At 46.8% G+C, this 22,833-nt stretch overlaps 1 protein-coding gene across 4 annotated transcripts; it reads right to left on the bottom strand.

Moving 5' to 3' along the window:
* Window positions 1-83: 83 nt before the first annotated feature.
* Window positions 84-21,785, bottom strand: DGKA (diacylglycerol kinase alpha). Of its 4 annotated transcripts, none has more exons than XM_011284040.4 (24): window positions 21,555-21,785; window positions 15,964-16,105; window positions 15,474-15,547; window positions 15,010-15,142; window positions 14,688-14,762; window positions 14,175-14,224; window positions 13,737-13,811; window positions 13,419-13,538; window positions 13,192-13,306; window positions 12,360-12,448; window positions 12,103-12,222; window positions 11,803-11,901; window positions 11,521-11,604; window positions 11,230-11,303; window positions 10,995-11,069; window positions 10,292-10,377; window positions 10,111-10,200; window positions 2,824-2,984; window positions 2,502-2,566; window positions 1,699-1,789; window positions 1,211-1,409; window positions 980-1,100; window positions 725-785; window positions 84-451 (listed from the first exon to the last, which is right to left on the bottom strand). In XM_011284040.4, the coding sequence occupies exons 2-24, from the start codon at window positions 16,025-16,027 to the stop codon at window positions 368-370; spliced, it is 2,205 nt and encodes a 734-aa protein (XP_011282342.1). In that variant the 5' UTR covers window positions 16,028-16,105; window positions 21,555-21,785; the 3' UTR covers window positions 84-367. The 4 variants fall into 4 exon arrangements, with proteins under 4 accessions (XP_011282342.1, XP_023112894.1, XP_019690617.2 ...); XM_023257126.2 differs by lacking the exon at window positions 21,555-21,785 and adding an exon at window positions 20,729-20,878; XM_019835058.3 differs by lacking the exon at window positions 21,555-21,785 and adding an exon at window positions 16,609-16,736.
* Between the last annotated feature and the right edge of the window lie 1,048 nt (window positions 21,786-22,833).

The following is a 22,833-nucleotide window of genomic DNA, read 5'->3' as shown; positions in this document are numbered from 1 at the left end:
CTTGCTTCTGGGAGAATCTGTATCATTTACAGAGTGGAGGTATACAGAAAGGAGGTGTACCATTTACTTAACAGATATCCCAGTGGGGGGAAAAAGTCATTTTATTTAGATGAGGCACTTTCAATGTATGTGTTTGTGGTGGTGGTAGTGGGGTGTGTGTGTGTGTGTGTGTATGTGTGTGTGTGTGTGTGCACGCACATGTGCATGGCGAATAGTGGAAGTGGTGCAGGATAATAAATATTTTGAGGGTGAAGGAACACTCTCCTGAGCTGGCAGGAGGGTGTGGCAGCAATGTACAGAGCCTAGGAGTAGAGTCCAGGGATGAAGAGGTGGGTTCAAGGCTGGCTTGGAGGCTGAGGTGTCCCCTTCAGCACAAGAAGCCAAAGAAATTGGAGGAGCGAGGGGGTGGGCCCACAAGCATGGGCATCTGGTTCTTGTGGGTGATCTTGATCTGGAAGGGAAGGGGGCATGTTCAGAGGTAGGACCTGGTTCTTTGGGGCTGGAGCAGTAGAGATTTTGGGGAAAATCTATGGAGTTCAGAGGGGTTACCAGGGTCCTAGAGAGGCCATGGCAGGAAGGCCAGGGGCTAAGAAATCAGGATTTGGGAGGAATGGTTCACCGGGGAACTTCAGACATTGGGAAAGGGTAGAGAAGCAATGGAATGGAGATTTAGGATCCATGAAGCCTGAGGGTTCAATTCTGAGCAGGCATAGGTAATACTCACTGTACAGGGTGTCTGCATCCAGGGTTCTCCATCAATTTGCATGGGAAGGGTTTTTGTGGTGCTGTGGGAGGCCAAGGCAGATTGGTGGAGATTTCTTTACCAACTGAATACCAAAACTCTTTCTTGGCTTGGTTTTGAGACCCTTTGTTACTGAGGAAAATCTCCTAGTACAGCTCCTCCCTGCCATCCCCATGACCCTTCTGCTCTCCTGGCCCTACTCCTTCCCTCAGAGCCCCTGGCCAGAGTTTTCCTTACTGGAAGGTGATTTCAGAGCACTTGGCCAGCCGATGTCCAGCATTCTTGAGCTTGGTATAAATCTGGCCCATCTCAATTGCACCCTCCAGCCCTACCACTTCCAGCCGCTTGTCGCTTAGGTCTGGAGGTGGGAAGCAAGGAGATAAGGTTTGCAGAAGCAGGGTGCCTCCAAAGAGAGCCACACCTTCTCCTGGGTCCTGCCCACTCAGTTCCCAAGGCTGCTCCTCTCACCTGGTACACAGGTTTTCAGGATATCAGGGTCGGTGATGACTTTAGCTGCAGCGCCCAAGGCCTGGTTGATCCCATGGATATCTCCATGGGGTTTCTTCGTATCACCCCAGAGATTGGAACCACCATGCATGCTAGGGATGTTCAGCACTGCGATGCCTTCTAGGGACAGGTTGCTCAGATCCAGTGGTTTCCCACAGATCTGAGAAGGGGGAGAGCACAAATCATGGCATAATCATGGATGTGAGCCCTCCCTCCACCAGATGACAAACTGCGAAGGCCAGGAGTTGGAGGTTTACAAAGGTGGCAGGAAATAGGCCCCACCATGCATGTGCCTGGTGGCACATGCCACCTGGGAAATCGGGATTGGACAGCTGGGAGGTCAAAGTACATGTTCAAGAATAGGGGAAGTTTCTGAAGATTCCTGTGGAGGGGGAAACAAAGTTATAAGAAGCTGAAAAGCATGTAGGATCGGGTCTCATCACACCTACCTCAACTGTTAAAGACTCCTCCAGCCTTTTGCATGTTGAGAAGATGGATTCAGAAGTGGCAAATTCGAAATACCATAGCTTGTTCTTCATTCTGTATCAGACCCGAAAGAAGGCCCAATAGGGAGAGGACAAGTTACACAAGTGTTGGCAGGAGAAGGCTAAGAGACAGGGAAAGACATCAACCTCTCAGGGAAAAGATGGCCTTGGTTGAGCAGCTTCCTAGAGGTGCCACTGCCTATCTACGTGCTCTGAGTCAAACTTGGCCAGGAGTGCCCAAGTGGTTCAGTCAATTAAGCATCCTACTTTGGCTTAGGTCATGATCTTGTGGTCCGTGAGTTTGAGCCTCACATCAGCCTCTGTGCTGACAGCTCAGAGCCTGGAGCCTGCTTCGGATTCTCTGTCTCCCTCTCTCTCTGCCCCTCCCCAACTTGTACTCTGTCTGTCTGTCTCTCTCAAAAATAAAGAAACACTAAAAAATAAATTAAAAAAAAAACAAAAACCATGGGGTGCCTGGGTGGCTCAGGTGGTTAAGAGTCTGACTTTGGCTCAGGTCATGATCTTACAATTTTCGAGTTGGAGCCCCACATGGGGCTCTAAGTTAGGCTCTGTGCTGAGAGCTCAGAGCCTAGAACTTGCTTCAGATTCTGTGTCTCCCTCTCTCTCTCTCCCCCTCCCCTCCCTCACGCTCTCTCTCTCCTTCAAAAATAAATATTAAAAAAATTAAAAACAAAAAACCAAAAAAACTTGGCCATAACCTGGTCCCTGCCACTGTGGATGTCCGCACCCACTCCCCTTTCCCTTACCTGCTGTTGAACTTCTCAGGATATTTCTCTCGCATGATGTGGAATCGGTGAGCAATAGAGGCATCCTGGGGGGAATTCAGGGCATGTAAGATCAGAGGCCTGCCTCTTCTCTTCTCTCAGTACAGAATACTCTCTCTTTAACTTCCCCATTTGGCAGTAGTATGTCCCATGTTCTTTTCTTGCAGCTCACACCACTGTACCCCACCCCTCATTTCCCTGTGTCACAGCCCCTTTACCTTCTACCTTCTCTTTCTAACTAGCTCTAGCCTTTCCCTTCTTAACCCCTACTTCCTCCCTAGCCCCCATACCCCACTCCACTGACCACACCAATGGAGAAGTAGTTATTGATGATTTGAAAGGGGACTGGGTCACTCTTTTCTTCAGTTTGTTGAGGTATCACCTCCACGGACCACCGATCCATATGTACCACCTTACTCATCTCTAAATCCTTGAGGATCTTCCCCAAATTCTGTCCCTCATATCCTAAGGATGGGGAAGAAGATAGGTTAGTACTGAGCCCTGGGTCTCAGAGGGCCCTCTTCTTAGCTCCCAGCCCCACAACTTCCCAGAGATCCTCTGCCCTAGTTCTGCAGACCCTCCTAGCTCTAGCCAGTGAAGGGGCAGGGTGCTTGGTCAGAGCTCCCATGGGCCATTCTCTCTCTTTTTCTTTTTATGTAAGCTCTGCACCCAATGTGAGGCTCAAACTCATGACCCTAAGACCAAGAGTCGCATGCTCTATCGGCTGATCCAGCCAGATACCCCTCCCATGGACCAATCTTAAGGTCAGCCCCTTGCTGTCCCTTTTCTCCACACTGTCATGGAGAGTGAATCTTGCCAATGTATATGTGCATCTAACAATAACATCAAATTAGGGGTGCCTGGGTGGCTCAGTCAGTTAAGCATCTGACTTTGGCTCAGGTCATGATCTCACCATTTGTGAGTTTGAGTCCCATGTCAGGCTATGTGCTGACAGCTCAGAGCCTGGAGCCTGCTTTGGATTTTGTGTCTCCCTGTCTCTCTGCTTCTCCCCTGCTCATGCTCTGTCTCTCTCTCTCTCTCTCTCTCTCAAAAATAAATAAACATTAAAAAATTTAAAAAAAGCAGTAACACCAAATTCATCTGAAAGATTAATAAAACAGCCAAGAAAATACAAACTTCTGGGGCTCCTGGGTGGCTCAGTCAGTTAGGTGTCCAACTTCGGCTCAGGTCATGATCTCATGGTTTGTGAGTTCGAGCCCCATGTCGGGCTCTGTGCTGACAGCTCAGAGTATGGAGCCTGCTTTGGATTCTGTGTCTCCCTCTCTCTGCCTCTCCCCCACTTGTACTCTGTCTCTGTCTCTCTGTCTCTCTTTCAAAAATAAAGAAAATGTAAAAAAAAAATTAAAAAAAAAGAAATATAAACTGCTGAAAAAGATGAGTGATGAATAAGGATTCTCTTTCTCTCTCTCATGCTTCCTTTCCCTATTCTACCAGAGAGAACACAATATGAAGCAATGGTATTTAAACACTGTGATACTGACACAGTGAATAGAATAAATGTTCAATACTAAAGAACAGAGTGTCCAGAAATAGACTCAAGTATATAAGTGAATTTAGTATATGATTACATTTCAAAGACATGGGAGAAAAGATAGACTATTCAATAAAAAAAGGTGCTGGATTGGGGCACCTGAGTGGCTCAGTCATTTGGGCATCCAACTCTTGATTTCAGCTCAGGTCATGATCTTACGGTCACGGGGTCAAGCCCTGCCTCATGCTCTGCACTGAGCTCACGCAGAGCCTGCTTGGGATTCTCTCTTTCCCTCTGCCCTTCTTCCCTGCTCTCTCTCTCTCTCTCAGATTAAAAAAAATAAGGTGCTGGATGTAGATGTCACTCTTTACACCAAAATTAATTCAAGATGGGTCAAATAATTTATTTAAAAAATTTTTAATCTTTATGTATTTTTGAGAGAGAGAGAAAGAATGTAAGCAGAGCAGGGACAGAGAGAACGAGTGACACAGAATTTGAAGCAGGCATCAGGCTCTGAGCTGTTAGTGCAGAGCCCATGGGCTGGAACTCACCAACTGTGAGATCATGACCTGAGCCGAAGTCAGATGCTCAACCGACTGAATGACCCAGGTGCCCCAAGACAGGTCAAAGAATTTAAATGTAAAAAACATTGCCTGGGTGGCTCAGTCGGTTGAGCGTCAGACTTCAGCTCAGGTCATGATCTTACGGTTCATAGGTTCAAGCCCCACGTTGGGCTCTGTGCTGACAGCTCCAAGTCTGGAGTCTGCTTCAGATTCTGTATCTCCCTCCCTCTCTCTCTGCCCCTCCCCTGCTTGCACTCTGTCTCTCAAAAATGCATAAACATGAAAAAAAATTTAAATGTAAAAAAATGAAGCCGAATTTGTTCTAGCAGAAAACATGAGTGAATGTTTTTGTCCTCTTTGAGTGGAAAAGTCCTTTCTAAAGCATAATACAAAACAGGGAGCCAAAATGTCGAAGACTGATAAATACAATTATATTAAAATTTAAAACTTCTGTATGGTTAAATAAACACACACCGAAAAAAAGATACAAACTGGGGAAAAATATCTACAGCACATATAACAGACTAACTTCCCCAACATTCAAAAAAATACTTATAAATCACTAAATCTAAAAAGTTAGTAGAATATGGGCAAATAACACAAATAAGCCAATCACAGAAAAAATACAAATGACCAATATGCATATTAAAGACACTCAGTATTGCTAATAATTAAAAGAAATGTGAATTAAAACAATTAGTTAACTTTTGTTGCCTATCAAATTGACAAAATGTATAGAGACTGAGAACACCAAGTGTTAATGAAATTATGAATAAGCCAGCACTCTTATTTGCTGTTAGTTGGAGCATAAATTGATCTTTATTTTTGGAAGGCAATTTGGCAATTTTTATCCAAATGTTATCCAATTTTATGAAAATACTTTGATGCAACAATTTCACTTTTAGGATTTCTCTTATAGAAACAAACACACATGTGAACAGAGATGTGTGTACAAGGGTGTTTGCTGAGGTACTGTCTAAGACAGCAAAAAATTGGAAACAATCTAAATGTCCTTCAGCAGGGGAAGGTTATATAAATTTTGGCGAATTCATGCCAAGAAATAATGTGTAGCCATTGAATATAAAATGTAATCTGTGTGTACTAACATGGAAAGATCCCAAGACATATTATTTAATGAAAAAAGAAGTCCCAGAACAATCTCTGTAGTATGATCCCATTTATGTTTGTTTAAAAGTTGTGTGTGGGGGCGCCTGGGTGGCGCAGTCGGTTAAGCGTCCGACTTCAGCCAGGTCACGATCTCGCGGTCCGTGAGTTCGAGCCCCGCGTCCGGCTCTGGGCTGATGGCTCGGAGCCTGGAGCCTGTTTCCGATTCTGTGTCTCCCTCTCTCTCTGCCCCTCCCCCGTTCATGCTCTGTCTCTCTCTGTCCCAAAAATAAATAAACGTTAAAAGTTGTGTGTGTATGTGTGTATGTGCGTGTGTATGCATGCATGTAAAAACAGGAAAATGAGTGCAAGAAAAGAAACCGTGGTTATCTCTGGGGAGGCACATGGAATTTGGTGGGGAGTAGGGGGAGGAGACCTATATGTGAAAACATACATTTTACTTTTAAAGTCTTTTACAATGAGAATGTACTGATATATTATTTGTGTAACTTTTATTTTTTTTTAGTGTTTATATATTTATTTTTGAAAGAAAGAGAGAAAAGCAGAGAGAGAGGGAGACAGAGAATCCCAAGCAGGCTCTGCACTGTCAGCTCACAGCCCCATGCGGGGCTTGAACTCACAAACTGTGAAATCATGACCTAAATTGAAATCAAGAGTCTAATGCTTAACCGACTAAGATACCCAGGTGACCCTCATTTGTGTAAGTTTTAAAAAGAAAATAACTAGTAAAATGTAAAATGTTCATACTCTTTGAGCTGGCAATTCTACTTCTAGAAATATTTCCTAGAGAAATGGAATGCTACTCTGTAATAAAAAGAGTGAGGTAAACCTGACTATATTGAAATATAAGGATAACCACGATGAATGGTTTAGTTAAAACAAAGGAGAAAAACATCATCAATAGAAAGATCTTTTTAAGTGCATATGAGTATGTCTGGAAAGAAAAACATGGAAGAATAGATTCCAAAACTTTAGGAAGTAGATTACAGGGAACTTTCTTGGCATGTATATCTGAAATGTTTGAATTGTTTTTTACCACAATCATGTATTATTTTTGTAATCAGGGGGAAAAAACGATTAAAAAAAGTAAGTATCCACTTCCTCACATTCCACTGATAGTTCAGTTCACTGTAATTTGCCTTTCCCGATGCCACCCTGCTGAAACTGTTTTGGCAAAGATTGCCAATAATTCCTGCCAAAACCAACAGTATATCTTTAGTTCTCATTTTTAACTCATGAAACTCCTCACTTGGCTTCTAAAATACCATTCTCTAAGCTACAGAGGACCCTCTCTGACTGTTTCTTCTTAGTGTCTGTGGCAGGCAGAATAATGGTCCCTCAAATATGTCTGAATCCTTTTTCTTTTTTAAAGATTTTATGTATGTATATATGTATGAACATATATATGTATGTATGTAGTTGCTACACCCAATGTGGGGCTTAAAACTACAACCCTGAGATCAAGGTTGCATGCTTTACTGACTGAGCCAGCCAGGCGCCCCAAAGATGTCCACATTCTAATCTCTGGAATCTGTGAACATGTTGCCTTACAAAGCAAAAGAGACTTTGCCAATGGGATTAAATTAAGTGTTTTTTTTTTTCGTTTGTTTTTTTTTTTAAAGTAAGCTCTGCACCCAACATGGGGCTTAAACTCATGACCTGGAGATCAAGAGTTGCATGCTGTACCAACTGAACCACCCAGGTGCCCCTAAATTAAGGATTTTTAAATGGGGGAGATTATCCTCGATTATCTGGGCAAGACCAATATAATCACAGGGATCCTTCTAAGTGAAAGAGGAAGGCGAGAAAGAAGACTCATGGAAAGGGATGTGACAATGGAAGCAGAGGTTGGAGTGATAACGTTGCTGGTTGGAAGCTGGGCCATGAACCCAGGAATACAGGCAGCTTCTAGAAACTGGAAAAGTCAAGGCAAAGAATTCTCTCCTAGAGCTTCTAGAAAAAACACAACCTTTGCCAATCAATACCTTGATTCTAGTGCAGTGGGACCTATTTGGATTTCTGACCTCCAGAACTGTAAGATGATAAACCTGTGTTGTTTTAAGCCACTGCTCATGGTGATTTGTTGCAGCAACAATAGTACATGAACACAGACTTCTTTAATAATGCATCTTCCTCTGCTTAACTGTTAAATAGGATGTTTTACTAGGGTGTTCCATCCTTGTCCATCTTCTCTTTTCACCTCTTTCCTCAGGTAACTCATCTACTCTCAGGATGTCAATTACCTCCTAGAAACAGATGATTCTCAAATGTGTATCTTCCTAGCATCTGTTTGTAACTACCCACCACACATCTCCATCTCCTCCACATGCTCCACTGACACCTCAAGTTAACGTGCCCAAACTGAATTGATCTTCCTTAAACTGGTCCTCCTCCTGTATTCTCTATGTTAAATGGCATCCCACATGCTCAGTTCACAAACCTAGAAAATGTCCTAAGACTCCTCCACAACCCATTAGTTACAAGTACTGTGGTTTCTACCTCATGAACTGCACTGGTGTTGCCTTTGCTTTGGTGTTCAGCATCTCTTGACCAGACTATTGCAATGTAGGTAATTTTCTATCCTGATTCCTTCCTCCAATCCATCCTCCACAGAGCTCCCACTGTGGTACTTCTTTCATCTCTTCTTCTTTGAGTCTTATGATTTTTTTCAATATCAACACAAATTTTCATTAGTGTGGTATTTATATCATTATTTCATGATTTAGATTGAATTGGCAGAAACTTCTATAAGAGTCTCATTTGCAGAACACACAGTGAAGACCCCAAATATACAATTTCAGAGGGTCTAATATTGTAAGTAAAACCAAAGTTAGATATTGAAGATTTAAAAACTGGCTTGGGGTGCCTGGCTGGCTCAGGTGGTAGAGCGTGCAACTCTTTGTCTTGGGGTTGTAAGTTTCAGCTCTACATTGGGTGTAGAGATTGCTTAAAAATACAATCTTTAAACATAAAATAAAATAAAATATAAAATAAAATAAAAACTGGCTCCCAAAGCTGGTCATATAGTTTATATACAAGATTTAGATTATTATATACACTCAGAGAGGGGCGCCTGGCTGGCTCAGTTAGAGGGCATGCAACTCTTGGTCATGGGGTTGTGAGTTTGAGCCCCATGTTGGGTGTAGAGATTGCTTAAATAGATAAAACTTTAAAAAATAGAAATGTAAAAAACAGTATATACTCAGAGATATTTTTACATTCTGAAATAATATTTTATATACACAGGAATTTTTATTATATAGAGAGAATGTAATTTATAGATATACCTATTTTCTCTTTGAGTTACATTTTTCATGAGTTCAAGTGTTCCCCATGGTTCAGGGTTTGCACATTCAAATGCCTCAGTGGCTACAAAGGTAAAGTGAATGAGTGAATAGCAGGGAGCTAAAAAGTGGTGAACTGAAGAACATATGACCTACTCCTCAGAAATAACCAAAGTTTAAAAAATTTAACACATTTCCAGGCAAGCAATGCAAAACAATATTAATTGTTTCTGTAGGCCGTCTGCTCTCAGTCTCTGGCAGAGTAAAATTAAAAACTTCTCAGCACAGCATTCATGACCCTCCATAATCTGCACCCTATTCAACTCAGTCTTTCCCTTCCCCATTCCCCACCTTGCACTGCATGTCTCAGTCATAATCAATGACTCACACTTTCCCTGACGGAGGCACTACCATGCTATTTGGTGGCTCTTCTGGTCTTACACAACTCCTTCCACCTAGAATGCCTTTCACTGTCCTTAGCAGTCCCCTATTCCAGAATCTTCTGCATGATCTCAGAGCTGGACTCTGAATCCAATAGCCTCAAACCAAGACACCTCAAACTCAACCTGTCCACCCTGGCCTCTTTATCTACCAATATCATCCCTCAAACTCTTTCTGTTTGAACGGAAAAAGAGACTAGAAATCAAAGACTATATTTAAGAGACTGTTGCAGTTGACTTGGGAAGAAATGATTATGAATGAACGAATGACCTCTGATTAATTGGTTGACTGATTGAATGAATCATGGCCAAGTTCCCTGCTAGCTCCATCACTAAGCATCTGACTTAGCTCTTATACAATCTTTCTTATTCCCACATTGTCCTCCCCTACCTCCATATTCCTTGATTCTCTGAGTCCTAAAAGTTGGTTGGGAGAAACAGAAGGATATTTTTAGGTACACAGGGAAGGGGACTGTCACCCCTGACCCTTCTAGGTTCAGACTGTGGTCCTTGCTTCTTCCCAAGCTTTCTTCCCTTGGGACAATCCACTTTGGTAACATCCCATCTGTGCCTCTCTTCTTCCCCAACGCTCTTTCTACAACAGATGCCTAGACACCTTATCCATGTGCTTTTTTCTTCCTACCCAACTCCCCCTAATTCCCGGGAAAACAATTTCTAATCACTTACCTCCTCCCCATCTTAGGCAACGAGCCAGATCATTTCCAGTGCCCAGGGGCAACACGGCAACAGGGGGCACAACTGGTAAGTTGGCTTTGTCTAGGGAGGCAGGTCAGGAGATGGATGGAGGGAGTTAGCTCTAGAAGGCCAATGCCCCGGTACCCTTCCCAGAGCCTCTCCCTGCACTGACCTATGGTCTCTAGAATCCAGCCTACTGTGCCATCTCCACCACACACCAAAATCCGGTAACCAGGAACATCTCTGAAGAATCTGAGCCTGAGATAAAAGGTAAGAGAGAAGATGAGGAAGGACAATAGGACCGAGGCTACCAACTCCTGGATGGGCAGATTACTTCTTATCTTTCATTCCTTATGACCCCCTTTCCCTTTGTCAAAAGACTTCTTTCTATTAAGGGCAGAGAAAAAATACAATGGGGAAAGTTATAGACACCCCCCAGTGGTTAGGGAGAAACTGGTATCTATTTTGTTTTTAACATTTGTTAATGTGTATTTATTTTGAGAGAGAGATAGCAAGCAGGGGAGGAGCAGAGAGAGAGGGAGACAGAGAATCTCAAGTAGGCTCTGTTGCTGTCAGCACAAAGCCCAACATGGGGCTCAAACCCATGAACTGTGAGATCATGACCTGAGCCTAAACCAAGAGTTGGAGGCTTAACCTACTGAGCCACCTTTATGTTTTGAGAGCAGAGCAAAGATGAACCAGCAAAGTCAGAGATGGGGGATACCCAGTGATGCTAATAAAGGCAGCATTCTGAATTCTGGTTTCTTGAGGTCCCCTAGCCCTGCCCTTCCAACATGTACTCTTTTCTGCTCTCCCCCAACATACACAAGCAGACACATACAAACACTGTGATATAGCCCCTAACCTATACTCACCCTGGCTCAGGACCATCTTTTAGGAGGTTGAACACCTGTCGAGGGTTTAGTAGATACTGGAATTTCCAAAGCACCCTGTGTGAGGGAAAAAGGAAAGTTCAAGGCGGGGGATGGATATTCTGTACTCTACCCTTTTGATGTCCTCCTCAAGTACATCCCCTCCATATACACAGAATTCCCAACCTCTGTCGGTCCTCCTTCCCCATCTTAGAAGACCCAGTATATCTCTTCTCACCTCTCCCCCTGCTTCCCGCCACTCTTAGGGTTGACAAAGACCAGAAGTGGGTGGGTGTTAGAAACAGGGTCAATCTGAATTTGGGGAAAAAACAAAGATAAGGAAAACAGGGTTTTGTCAGAGTTAAGATAGACCCTGGAGACAGGGGCAGAAGGCTGACATTCCCCCACAATGCTTCCCCCTCCCCTACCACGGTGGGGCTTCTGGAGAACAGGCACCATTCCCCAGGTTTCCCGCTTAATTTCCTCCCATGAGGGCTCCAGCCAAGAAAAACCCACCCCCAACATGTACCCGCAGAGCCTCAAAGGTGCTCAAACTTAAATCATCTGTGGTCTTCTGGCTTGCTTTGTTAATTTTACGCTCCTGTCCAGAGGCCTAGAAAGGGAGGGAAGCAAAGGGAAGGAAAACTGGATTGTGTGTGAATCCCTAAACAGATGAGAGTCTGACTTGAATCCTAAAAGGTATAGGCTCTCTGCTCTAAACGGCATGGTGTGTGTGTGTGTGTGGGGGGGAGGGCTTAAATCAGGGAAGCACCCTTCCTGCCCCCTCCTAGGCACTGCCCAAGGGTCTCACCAGGACGCTGGGATAGATGGAAGATGGAGGCAGGATGTGATCCCGGAGCAGCCCACAGTCACACTCATGACCCATGGTTTGCAGGCAGTCATCATGAATCTGAAAGACAAGGTGGGCATGCAGACATCATGGAGAGAACCCCAACACCTCTCAACCTGAGGGCCTAGTGCTGGAAAGAGAGCCCTTGGGAGCAAGGGCAACGGTGGCTGCCAGGAAGATGCAGTCAGGGAGGCCAGTGCAGAGAGGGCAGTTTAGGAAGGGGCCCCAAGGCATAGGCTGGAGGACAGCTCCCAAACTGACCTCTAGGTGGCACCACACACAATGCAGTCCCACCAGACTGTGGTAAATGCGGATCTTTTTCTGACAGCGGTCACATCGGCCAGACTCACAGCCTCCTCTCACCCACACATGTGATTGGACCTTGGGGAGAAAGGCAATCCCTTGTCTGAGAGAGTCTGAGCAGAGACTAGTGGAAGGGCTTGAGGGCAGCAAGTGGCCAAGGCCTAGGGCAAGGGCCAGGATGCAGGTGGTAATGGGGTGGTTATGGGATCACTCACACCAATGTCCTTCCGGGACTTGGCATAGGTGCTGACTTCACAAGGCAAGGCCTTCATGGCACACTGGTCATGAACGACGTACTTACAGACTGGGCAAGAAGGAAGAAGGTCAGAGCCTTAGCTGCAGCCCCTCCCTCTATTTCCTCCTTACCTGGGTGTAAGGCGGGATCATTCACTGAAACAAGACGTATAAGCCCTTGCTGTGAGAGTGTGGTAGAGAATTAAAGTTTGAGGTGGGGGCTCACCTCCAAGACCCGTGCCTTTTTCTCACTCTTCCCCATAAAAAAGCAATTGCTACCACATGCCTACCCCCACTCTTTCCAAATGCCAGGAACTCAGCTGAAAGATGCAAAGGAGGCCCAGATTTAATAATAAATAATAATAATAATAATAATAATAATAATAATAGCAGCTAATTTTTACTGTAGACTCAATAATATGTACACGCACCTTGTGAACTACTCTTCGTGCATCAACTTATGTAATGCTCACAATTACCTCATTTTTAGTTTAAAACCTCATTTTAAATTGAGGCTTAAAGAAGTTATGTGGCTATGTCGTACATCTTAAACTAACGTAACATTATGTGTCAACTGTATTTCAAGAAAGAAAGAGAAAAAGAAGGAAGGAAGGAAGGAAGGAAGGAAAGAAAGAAAGAAAGAAAGAAAGAAAGAAAGAAAGAAAGAAAAGAGGAAGTGTATGGCTTTCCCACATAACTAGTCAATGTCAGAACCCAGGATTCAAACCCAGCTCTCTCTAAGTTCAAAGCACCATGTCCTGCAGATAGCCAGGGTGCCCCTCTGCTCCCACACTCCCAGGCCCCATCACTCACGGTTACAGCTCAACCCCTGTTTGCCAAGACCAATGCTTGACTCGCACAGGTTGCAGTAGACTGGTCGGGGGAACCTCTTGGGTCTCCACATGTGTTGCCCATTGTCCTTCAGAGTCTGGGAGGGCACAACAGATGTAAAGAGTGTCTAAGCCCTTAGAGGGCCAGCCTCTGGCAAACACATCCCAGAGCAGCTATCCTACCCATCCTCACAAGTCTCTCCTACTCACCATCTCCAGACCCAGTAGCACTAGCAGTGGCACGGTGGTGGCCCCAGCCCGGAGCCACTCAGCTAGGGAGACAGAGCCGCTGCCATCATAGTCAATCTCTTTCATCATCTCCTGAAGAATCTGAGCAGAGAATGGAGGGGACTTTTAGTGTGAATGGACTCTCAGATCTGACACCTCTCGGTGCTGCCCCCTAGGCAATCCAGCCCACTGCTATCCTAGCCCAGGGAACCGAGCTGCCTGTCAGAAAAGGGGTAAGGTAGATATAGGACTCACCAGGGAAAAGGCACAAGGAGGAACATTAAGGAAAAACCGCCTTACCGGCCTCAGCTCAGACACATCCCAATCCAGGTATTCAGCTACTCGCATCATCTGTATGATGATTCTGTCCACTTCCTGGGGGCCAAAAGGTAAGAGCCACAGCCATATCCCACCTCCTTACCACCATTCAACTCTTCTCTAGAAATCAGGGTTCCTGGGTTCCACCCCGAGAGCCACCTCTCATTCTCAGGTGTCTCTGCCAAGTAAACGAGTGTCTATGTGTTTTGGTATGTTTGCAAGGCAGCCCCCAATTCATGTCTCTAGCCTCTACTTTTAGGAGGCAGGAGCTGGGGACCCACTCCCAAATTTAGTCCTGGAGGATTTGACTTATCCCTCTAGCTTCCTCTGCTTCTTAAGGATCTTGGAAGAGTTGGGACAGGAGGGCACAGACAAATGGACACATACTCCCTTGGCCAGCATACAGGTCCCCCAACTCACTGAGCTGTCCAGGATCCCATTTCTGTCCGTGTCGTACAGCTTGAAGGTGACTGTGGGGTGTTTTAGGGGGGCCAGGGTCAGTTTGTGAGGGATACCAAAAAAATTAATAACAGAATACAGGAATAATAAAGACATGGGAGAGAACTTTTAGATGAAAAGCCCAGAGCCTGGTGCTGGGACTGAGAAAGGAGACAAAAAAGGAGGGGAAACAGGCCTGGATTCCACTCTTGGTGAATCTAATTGGGGAGACAACACGCACCTCCCACAACCCAAGAACACCCCCAGGATACCCACATTAAAACATACAGGACATGGGAACTGGGATAACTATGATAGATGGCATTAGGTATAGGAGTCTGGGGGAACAGAGGAAATGGGTCCATTCTCTGGCCCCATCTTTGTCTGGCCCCATCAGCCCTTAGGAATCCTGAAAAAATAGGGGAAAGAAGGCTGGAGAACACCTCCTCTTCCCTCTCCTTTCTTCCCCTCTTCCAGTCCAGGATTACAACTCACATTCTAGCTTGTCTTCTGGCCGGCCACCCTCCAGAAGGGAAAAGTAGCAGGAGACATCACTGAGACATACCAGATCTGGTTACAGAAAGTACAGCATTTCTGAGGCTGGGGCTCTCTCCACCGTGGCTCTTCTCTTTGCCTTTGTTCCAACTCTTCCCTTTAACTTTCCTCCCTCCAGTTCCCAGACCAGCATGGCTGTCCTCTACCTCTCTTCCCCAACCCTGCCCCCAACACGTGACTCAGTTCAACTCTCACCCCGACACTCATACTAATTTCAGTTTTCTTTTGGAAGCCCAGCCCTGTCCCACCTACATGATCATACCATTTTTCACAGTGTCTTCTAAACAGTGACCCGTCTTGAAGGATTCAAACAGTGCCAGACTTAGGTGATTGGGAACATTATCTGCTTCCAGATAGACTTTCAAAAATTGCTGGAATCCCTTGTACCCAATGGCCTATGATGAGAACAAGCATTACCCTAGGAAGTATGCAGGATGGGAGTTGAGGACTGAAGAATTAGGAGTAGTGAGGACAGAGACAGTAAGTTGCAGAGCCAAGAAGCATCCAAGGCAGAAATATAGTTTCTTCTCAAGGCTGAGTACTGAATCAGAATCTCTTGCTTTGTCCTATAGCAATAGCTGTAGTAACAGTGGACACGGGTATCCAGAGGGAGGATAGCAAGGGGTGGGCCCAGAATAATCACTGCAAATTGGGGATCCCAGTGGGATAACAAAATCAAAGATGGGAGGGGTTGGTCAAGGAGAGGATTTCCCAGATGTCACTCACATCTCCTTGGAGATATTCAGCCATTTCGCCATCCTCAAAGAGCTTTAGGACATCACTGACCTTTTGGGTGGAGTCTAGGGTGTGAAGAGGATGAAAGAAGTGCATTAGTCTGGTTTGGTTCTCCCTGCCCTCTGCCAGAGTCCCACCCAGACATCCAACAGGAAAAAAAAGAGTCAAGTAAGATAAAGAAAGAAGAATTCCAAGAAGAAACACAGAAATGCACAGAGAAATACCGCGAGGATAACATTTCAGATGCTCCAGAGTGGTACCTCTCTTTACATCTTTTCTCTGAGACTTGGGGCAGGCTGTTAAGGTTCAGAGAAGGTGGGTAGAAAGCTGAGACCGCAGATGTCTCCCCATCTCTCTCTCCCCCCTTTCCCATGCCTATGGCTGGCTTTGGGCTGCTGGGGAAACTCGGGGAAGCAGGGACGTGGAGCAGGGATTCTCTGGGGTAAGTCTGCCGAACTTGAGGACTGAGAGGAAGACTCACATTCCATGTACTTCTGCAGCTGGGCAAAATCATTGGGGCTTATTTGGCCCCTCTCCTTGGCCATCTTTCTTTTATTCTGAAGGAGGGCCACAAAGATGACTTGGTAATACCTCTGCCTGGACCTCTGCTTCCAAGGGTAACTCTGGAGGGAGATGGCAAGAGTATGTGGTGGGAAGAGCCAGCTGTCTTCGTCTTTGCTTCTGTCTGCTCCGTTCATTGTCCACTCCTACTCTTATTTCTGTTCTTTCCTTTTCTCTGAGTCCCTCCCCAGTCTCTTCCTTTCCCCGTGTACCTCTCCCATGTGTCTGTCTCTCCCTTACAGAGTCTGTCCTATGTCTCTGTTTCTCTGACTCATCTCTGACTCTTTCCCCTCCATTTCTGGATCCTTCTCCAGCTTTCTGATTTCTCCCCCAATCTGTCCCAATCCATCTCCCACTCTCCCCACACACTCATTATCCTCCCCCCACCCTCCCCAACTCCCACTCCTCCACTCCCCCATCGCTTTCCCAGTCTATGTATGTCTCTGTGGGTGTGTCCCTGTCCCTCTCCTGTTTCTACCCTTTCTCCCACCACCCCCAGTCTTTTCAGTCTCTTCCGAGCCCGCTCCCTCTCCCATCTCGCATCCCTCAGTCCCGGCCCTTCTGCCTTTCCGGCCGTTCCCACAGCGGCTGTGGCACGCCTCCCCGGCCACGATCCCATCTTGCTCCGCCTCCGCCTCGGGCCTCGGTCCTCAGCACTACTCAGCCGCCCACTTCCCGAACCACCCACGCCCCTCAACGACCTCTAGCGCTTTTGACGCGCGACACAGAACCAGCTCTGGCCGTGTCCCCAGCCCTGGCCCCGCCTCGCCTGAGTCGAGCAGAGCTCTATTGGGGAAGGGCGGGGACCCCAGGCTGGCGCGCGCGACTGGAAGGAGGTAGGAGAAGTCTCTGAACATCTATCCGTCTGGCCTCCCAGTTCTAGGAGGGTTGAGCTGAGTGCAGGAGTCTCAGTTTCAGGTTTTTCCTTACACCCTGCTAGATTACCAGTGTTTAGGGAGCCCTAACTTACAGCCTTGGGACCCAGGGACCCTCACGCGGATCATGCTGACCACTGACAACGAGGGCCAAGTCGCAGAGGGCAACTTGGCTTGAAGATTCAATAACAGCAATAACAGTTATATCTTACATTAGTATAGTATAGCACTGTCTAGGAGTCAAGCAAAACTAGGGTTAGTCATATCTGGGTCCCATCCTTAGATCTGATACTGCTGTGTGATTTGGACAAATTATATCTGTAAAATGGGAAGAATGATACCTATCTGTCACAGTTGTGAGTAGGAAGTTAAATCCTGTATGAAAAGTACCAGTGTAACACCTGCATATAGAAGGCCTACAAGAAATGGTAGTCCTCACTGCACTAACAATTATAATCAAATCCCATGAGATAAGAAATTACTGGTAGAGCCATTCCACACACGAAGAAACTGGAGTTTGAAGAGGTTGGGACTTCCCAAGGCAGGTGGTAAGTGGAGGAGTCAAAGCTCTACCCCAAGAACCACATGATGGGGCCCCTGCCTCTCCCTGTCCTCCTCTTGTTCTACTCTCCCCTCCACATACTGCCTTCTTCTAATCTCACTGCCCTCCTTTCTGTTCCTTAAGCCAAGTTCTTCCCTGCTCAGGGCCATGAGACTTACTGTTCTCTCTGCCTAGAACATCCTTTCCCTTCTTGGCAGAGCTGACTTCTTTGCCTCAGTTGAAATGTCAGCTTCTTCAAGAGACCTTCCCTGATCATTCTCTCCTAACGTAGCCCCCCTCCTTTGCAACAGCACTCTCCTTTGTTCCCTTCACAGTACTTATCGCACACAGAAATTATCTTGCTAATTTATTTGCTTCTTTGTTTACTGTTCGCCTTCCACAAGGGCAAGAACTTGTAAATTCCACAAGGGCAGGAACTTGTCAGTGTTGTTCACCACTATATCCCCAATACCTTGACCGGCACTCAGCATGTTGTAGGTGCTCCATATTGGTTGTACAAATAGTAGTATAAAGTTAGGGAGCCATATGTTGGAAATGCTAGTCCAAATATGGTTAAATGGGATTCCATAGTGTCCGTCCTGACAGGGGAATATGAAACAATTTGGAACACATTTAGGAGGTGCTTGGTAGATATTTGTTAAATGAACGAATGATGCTAAAAAGCACTTATTGTGGCACTCCATCTAGGGCTCCTGCCTCCCCTTTGCCCACTCATTTAGGGTTAGTTGGGTAAGGCTCAAGGAGGCAGTTAGGGCCTACAAGAATTTCCTTTCTGATGGTGCAAGAATCTTCTCTGCAGCCTCTGCCCTTGGGACATCTCTGCTGTTCCTGTCTATGTAGTATACCATTCCTGTTCTGAGGTTCTCTGGGAACAATAAGAAGGGAGTTCTGGGACACTGATATTCTGGAGAAAAGGACTCCACCCATCTGGCTCTTTTCAATGACTATAATCCAACTTCTATTGCCAACAGATCTAATGAATACATAATAGTGTTAGGGTTAATTGGGCCTGTATGGCTTAATTAGCCTCTCTGATTACCCCTGGGGATTCTTAAATGGCTCCAAGATTCTAGGAAATGAAATCTGAGAGAGAAAGTGACAAGGAGAGAGCAAAGGAGGGATGATGAACAGGAAAGAGGACATGTCTCTCTTTTTGCAATGACCCTTCCTAGCCCCCCCTCCCCCCCCACATCTTACATGTAGTTTTTAGTACAGCTTAAGAGAATGGATGTTTTAATTATACAGGCATGGATTAGAATCCTAGCTCTTGGGTGAGTTATTTCATCTTCCTGAACCTGTTTCCTCATTGGTAAAATGGGTACATAGAGAAATCAGTCACAGCATGGAGATTAAGTAAGATAATACATGCAATATACTTAGCAAACGGCATGGCACAGAAGAAGAACTCAGTAAATGTTAGCTATTCTTGTTGTCGTTGCTGTTATTGTTGTTGTTGTAGTTATATGAGGGTGGTACACAGAGAAACACATCTGGAAATTAGGAAAAATGATGTCTTTGACACAGGAAGGCATAAATTCTAAGGACTCCCAGCAGCAGTGAAGCCCAGTTGTACACGTGCCCTTATTGTGTCATTTCAGGCACAGACATGTAGTATTAGGATACTGCACTTTGCCTTTGGGAGGGTGAGGAGGTGGCGAGAAACTAGACCATCAGGGTCCAAGGATACCTCTGGGCTGGGACCTTGGACATAAGGGCTCCTGGTACCTTTTCAGTTGTCCCCTTGACTTCCCTCACTGAAAGTTTGGCTGCCCCTGTTGCCGAATCGCAATAAACTATAGGATCCTGGACCCTAGAGCTGGAACAAATCCAATTTTGTCCTACCTGCTCCATACTAACCCTGAGGCTATAACCTGGGCTAGTCTAGGCGAATGCCAGGGCTGGGAGGGTGGGGTCGGTCTGGTGCCCGCCTGCCAGCTCTTTGTGACTCACCCTTCCCTTCCCTCCCCTGGCTTCCCTGCCCGCCCCTACCAACCTGGGGTGAGAAAGTAAGTTGACTTGGAGGCAGAGAATCCTAGAACTTCAGAGCTGGCAGGTACCAACTCTCACATTTTACAGAGCAAGAAACTGAGGCCCAGTCAGAGAGCCACTCTCACAGGGACACCCAGACTCTAGACCTCCATTAAATCTCAGAGTCTCTGTTTTCTAGATCTTATTTTAAACAGTAAACACTAAAATTGCTGGTAACCAAGAGGTACATATGATTTCCAAGGCCAGTGCAAACATTTAAAATTTCCTTTTTCACTTCAACATTCATCACTCCCATTTCAAGTCATATAGATTTACCATTACTGAAGAATGAGCTATGTCCCCAGAACATTCAGGCTGACCCAGCAAGGAACCCCAAGCAGCAAGCCCAGGCCTGATTACCTAGACTTCTGAATCCCTTAACCACACCAGGGCCTGCACCCTCCTCCTCTTTCCCAGGACTGACGGAGGGTCTATTCTTTCCTGCCCATCCCTGCTACAAGTCAGTGCCCCCTGCCCCCCAAGGAATCATTTGGCTTGAAGTCCCGAAATTCGGTAAGCCTACATACATCTTGCAGATGGGAGTGTTGCCTGATTAAGGGGTGGTGTGTGTGTGTGTGTGTGAGTGTGTGTGTGTGTGTGTGTGTGTGTGTGTGTGTGTGTGTGTACTCGCGCGCGGGAGCCCGCATGTGTCAATGTGTAGTACAGGAGGAAGTTACGATGTTGGCATGGTTGGGGGATGTGGGCTCAAACGTTCTGAGGCTGAGGAGATGCCCAGTAATAATCACATTTCTTTCTCAATGAGGTTCATTTCCCCCCATTTAAAGGTGAAAAGTGGGATTCAGATCCAGGTAGTTTCAGAAACTTCCCGGTGACAGGTGTGGAAAGGACGGGGTGGGAAGTTGGGGACCAGGAGGCCAAACAAGAATCCTTCTGCACCCATGCAGTGTTGTGAAGGTTCCAAAACGGACTTTGCTTCCATTCGGGTCCCCAGGAGCCGAGCTTCACCATCCCTCCGAATGAGCAGGAGGGATGGAGGGGAAGGTCTGGGGGAGACGCTGCCTGCGGGGCTCTGGCCCATTCTCCCGCTGCCCCCCGAGTCCTGGCGCAAACCCTTCTAGCTACCCGCTCCAGCTGTCAGGCTTCCTCCTTCTCGGCCCAGCAGCCCTACCCCAGCCCGAGCAGCGGCCCCTCCCGCCGCCCCCGCCCCCTCCTGCTCCAGTGGGAGGGAGGGAGGCGCGGGGGGCTCGCGGGGTCTCTACCTTGCCTGCGGAGGGCGCGCGGTGGGAGCTGAAGCGCGGCGCGGGAGCTGGAGCCCGAGCTGGGCTGGAGGGGACGGACCAGGCAGGCGCGGCTGCCGCGAGGCCGCCCCGTTCCTGACGACACAGCTGCCCGCCCCCGACCCCGGCCGGCCCGCCTGCGCCCAATCCCGGCGCCCCCAACTCCGGGAACTCCAGTCTGGAGACGTCCCTGTTTCCAGCTCGCCAAGCCTGATCTTCCCACCTCCCCAATATCTGTAGGGCTCTGGTCTGCGCCACTTTCTCCACATCCTGCGCTTCTCATCTTCCCGCCTCGGGACAGCTCGGTTTCTATCCATCTGCCCTTTTTTCTAATCATTCACAGCCTCTCCCCTCATCCCAACCCTGGGAGGCCAAGATAGGGGGCGGGGCCGATGATGGCACAGCTTGGCAGCGGCACACCTAGGCGACGTCTAACCCTCTCCCAGTTGCTGCCATCTGGGGGACTTCCCTTCCCAACTCTTTTCCATCCTCCATTGACCGAATTCATACTCAAAAGATCCCACAGCAGCAAGCCCAGAGTCCCAGACTCTACATCCTGACACACAAACGCCTCCCTCCTCCCATGGGCTCTGCACTGCTTAACAGTGTTTGAGGCCTACCTTTACCTCTAGTTTCCTCACCTCCCTAAAACCCAAACCCCAGATGGCTCAGACTTGTTTTCCCCAATGTAAGTACACCTCCTTGTCTCAAGACTCACGGCCTTCCCTTAATTCTGGGGTGGTTTAGGTGCAAAGAGAACTCTGGTCTGTGTCCACTCTTTCTCCATGCCCTAACCCTCCCATTTTACCTGCTGGCCCTGGCAGGTGGTGTAGAAGGCCCTGGCCAAACGTAAGGTTGAAAGAAGATCCTTTCAGCAGTTCCTGTCTGGAAACTTCTGAAGTTAAGGCTCTTAGGGCAGCATGGATGATGGTGAGGCTGGTAGTGCAAGGGAGATAGACAGAGGCCTAGGACTAACTGGTAGGAACTGGGGACCCAGGCATCCTGCTCCTTGGCCCCGCCCCAACCCAGGCTAACCCCTCCTAACCCTCATTGAAGTAGGGCACAGTAACAAGGGCTTGATTTCCTGGAATCTTTCCTCTTAACAGCTGGTGGTAGAAGAGAGGGGGAGGGGAAAGCTCTGACTGGAAGCCTGTGCGTGTGTGGTGTATATATGTTGTGTAGGTGCGCGCGCGCGCACACACACACACACACACACACACACACAGTATATACATACTTTTGGTGGGGGTTGGAGAGGAGAAGGAATGAATATATGAGGCCCTCTAGTGGAAACAGAGGGACCTAAGCAGTTCTTGCTTGTTTCCAGACAGGCTTGTTGGAAGAGAGTCCTCCATTTTTATCAGAAATATAGCTGCTGAGTAATAGGGTTTGGGAGTACTGTTGCATCTGAAAATCTGAGGGAGATGAAAGGGATTGGAGAAAGTCTGTCTCTCTGCTCCTGTCTCCCAGTCTTAAAAAGACAAGGGGCCTGCCACTCCCCATCCTTTATCCACCCCCCCTTTTTTTTCAATATTTTATTTTTAACTAATCTCCACACCCAATGTGGGACTTGAATTTACAACCCCAAGACCAAATGTTGCATGCTCCACACACTGAGCCAGCCAAGCACCCCTATCTCCCCTTCTTATATGACCTCTTTAGTCATAAAGAGTCAAGAGCACTTTTGAAGGCCCATTATGCACCAGGTCCTGTACTTAGTTCTGTAGGACAGCCAAAGACACAGCCCAGCTTAAGGACTGCACCAATGAGTAGCTTGGGTGTGTGTGTGTGTGTGTGTGTGTGTGTGTGTAAAGCCTTACGACTCTAAGCCATCATAAACAAACAATATAAGAAAGCACAAGTCCCATACTACCTTTTCCAGTTTTCTGCTCCTGGACACTTCATCTAGAAATTCTGGAATGATACCAAGCCTAAGGCACTCAGCTTTCCTTGCAAATATCACTAGCAGTGATACCATCCTACATATGACCTGTGTTTTTCATTCCATCATCCTCAGTTATGTCCTTGCTTGAAGTTAAATTGTTCCTCTAAAGACCTCTTTTTTTTCTGAGACTTCAAAGTGGAGC

Source organism: Felis catus, chromosome B4 (assembly GCF_018350175.1).
Source record: "Felis catus isolate Fca126 chromosome B4, F.catus_Fca126_mat1.0, whole genome shotgun sequence".
NCBI lineage: Eukaryota > Metazoa > Chordata > Mammalia > Carnivora > Felidae > Felis > Felis catus.
This window is presented reverse-complemented; position numbering and strand designations above follow the sequence as displayed.

Bases quoted from the DNA above. Each gene is read 5' to 3' on its own strand.
- DGKA (XM_019835058.3), bottom strand. From the start codon at position 16,662: ATGGGATCGTGGCCGGGGAGGCGTGCCACAGCCGCTGTGGGAACGGCC. The intron at 15,143-15,473 runs GTGAGTGACATC...TTCTCATCATAG, and splicing joins CTGAATATCTCCAAGGAGAT to GCCATTGGGTACAAGGGATT. The intron at 13,539-13,736 runs GTAAGGCGGTTT...TTCTCTGCTCAG, and splicing joins ATGTGTCTGAGCTGAGGCCG to ATTCTTCAGGAGATGATGAA.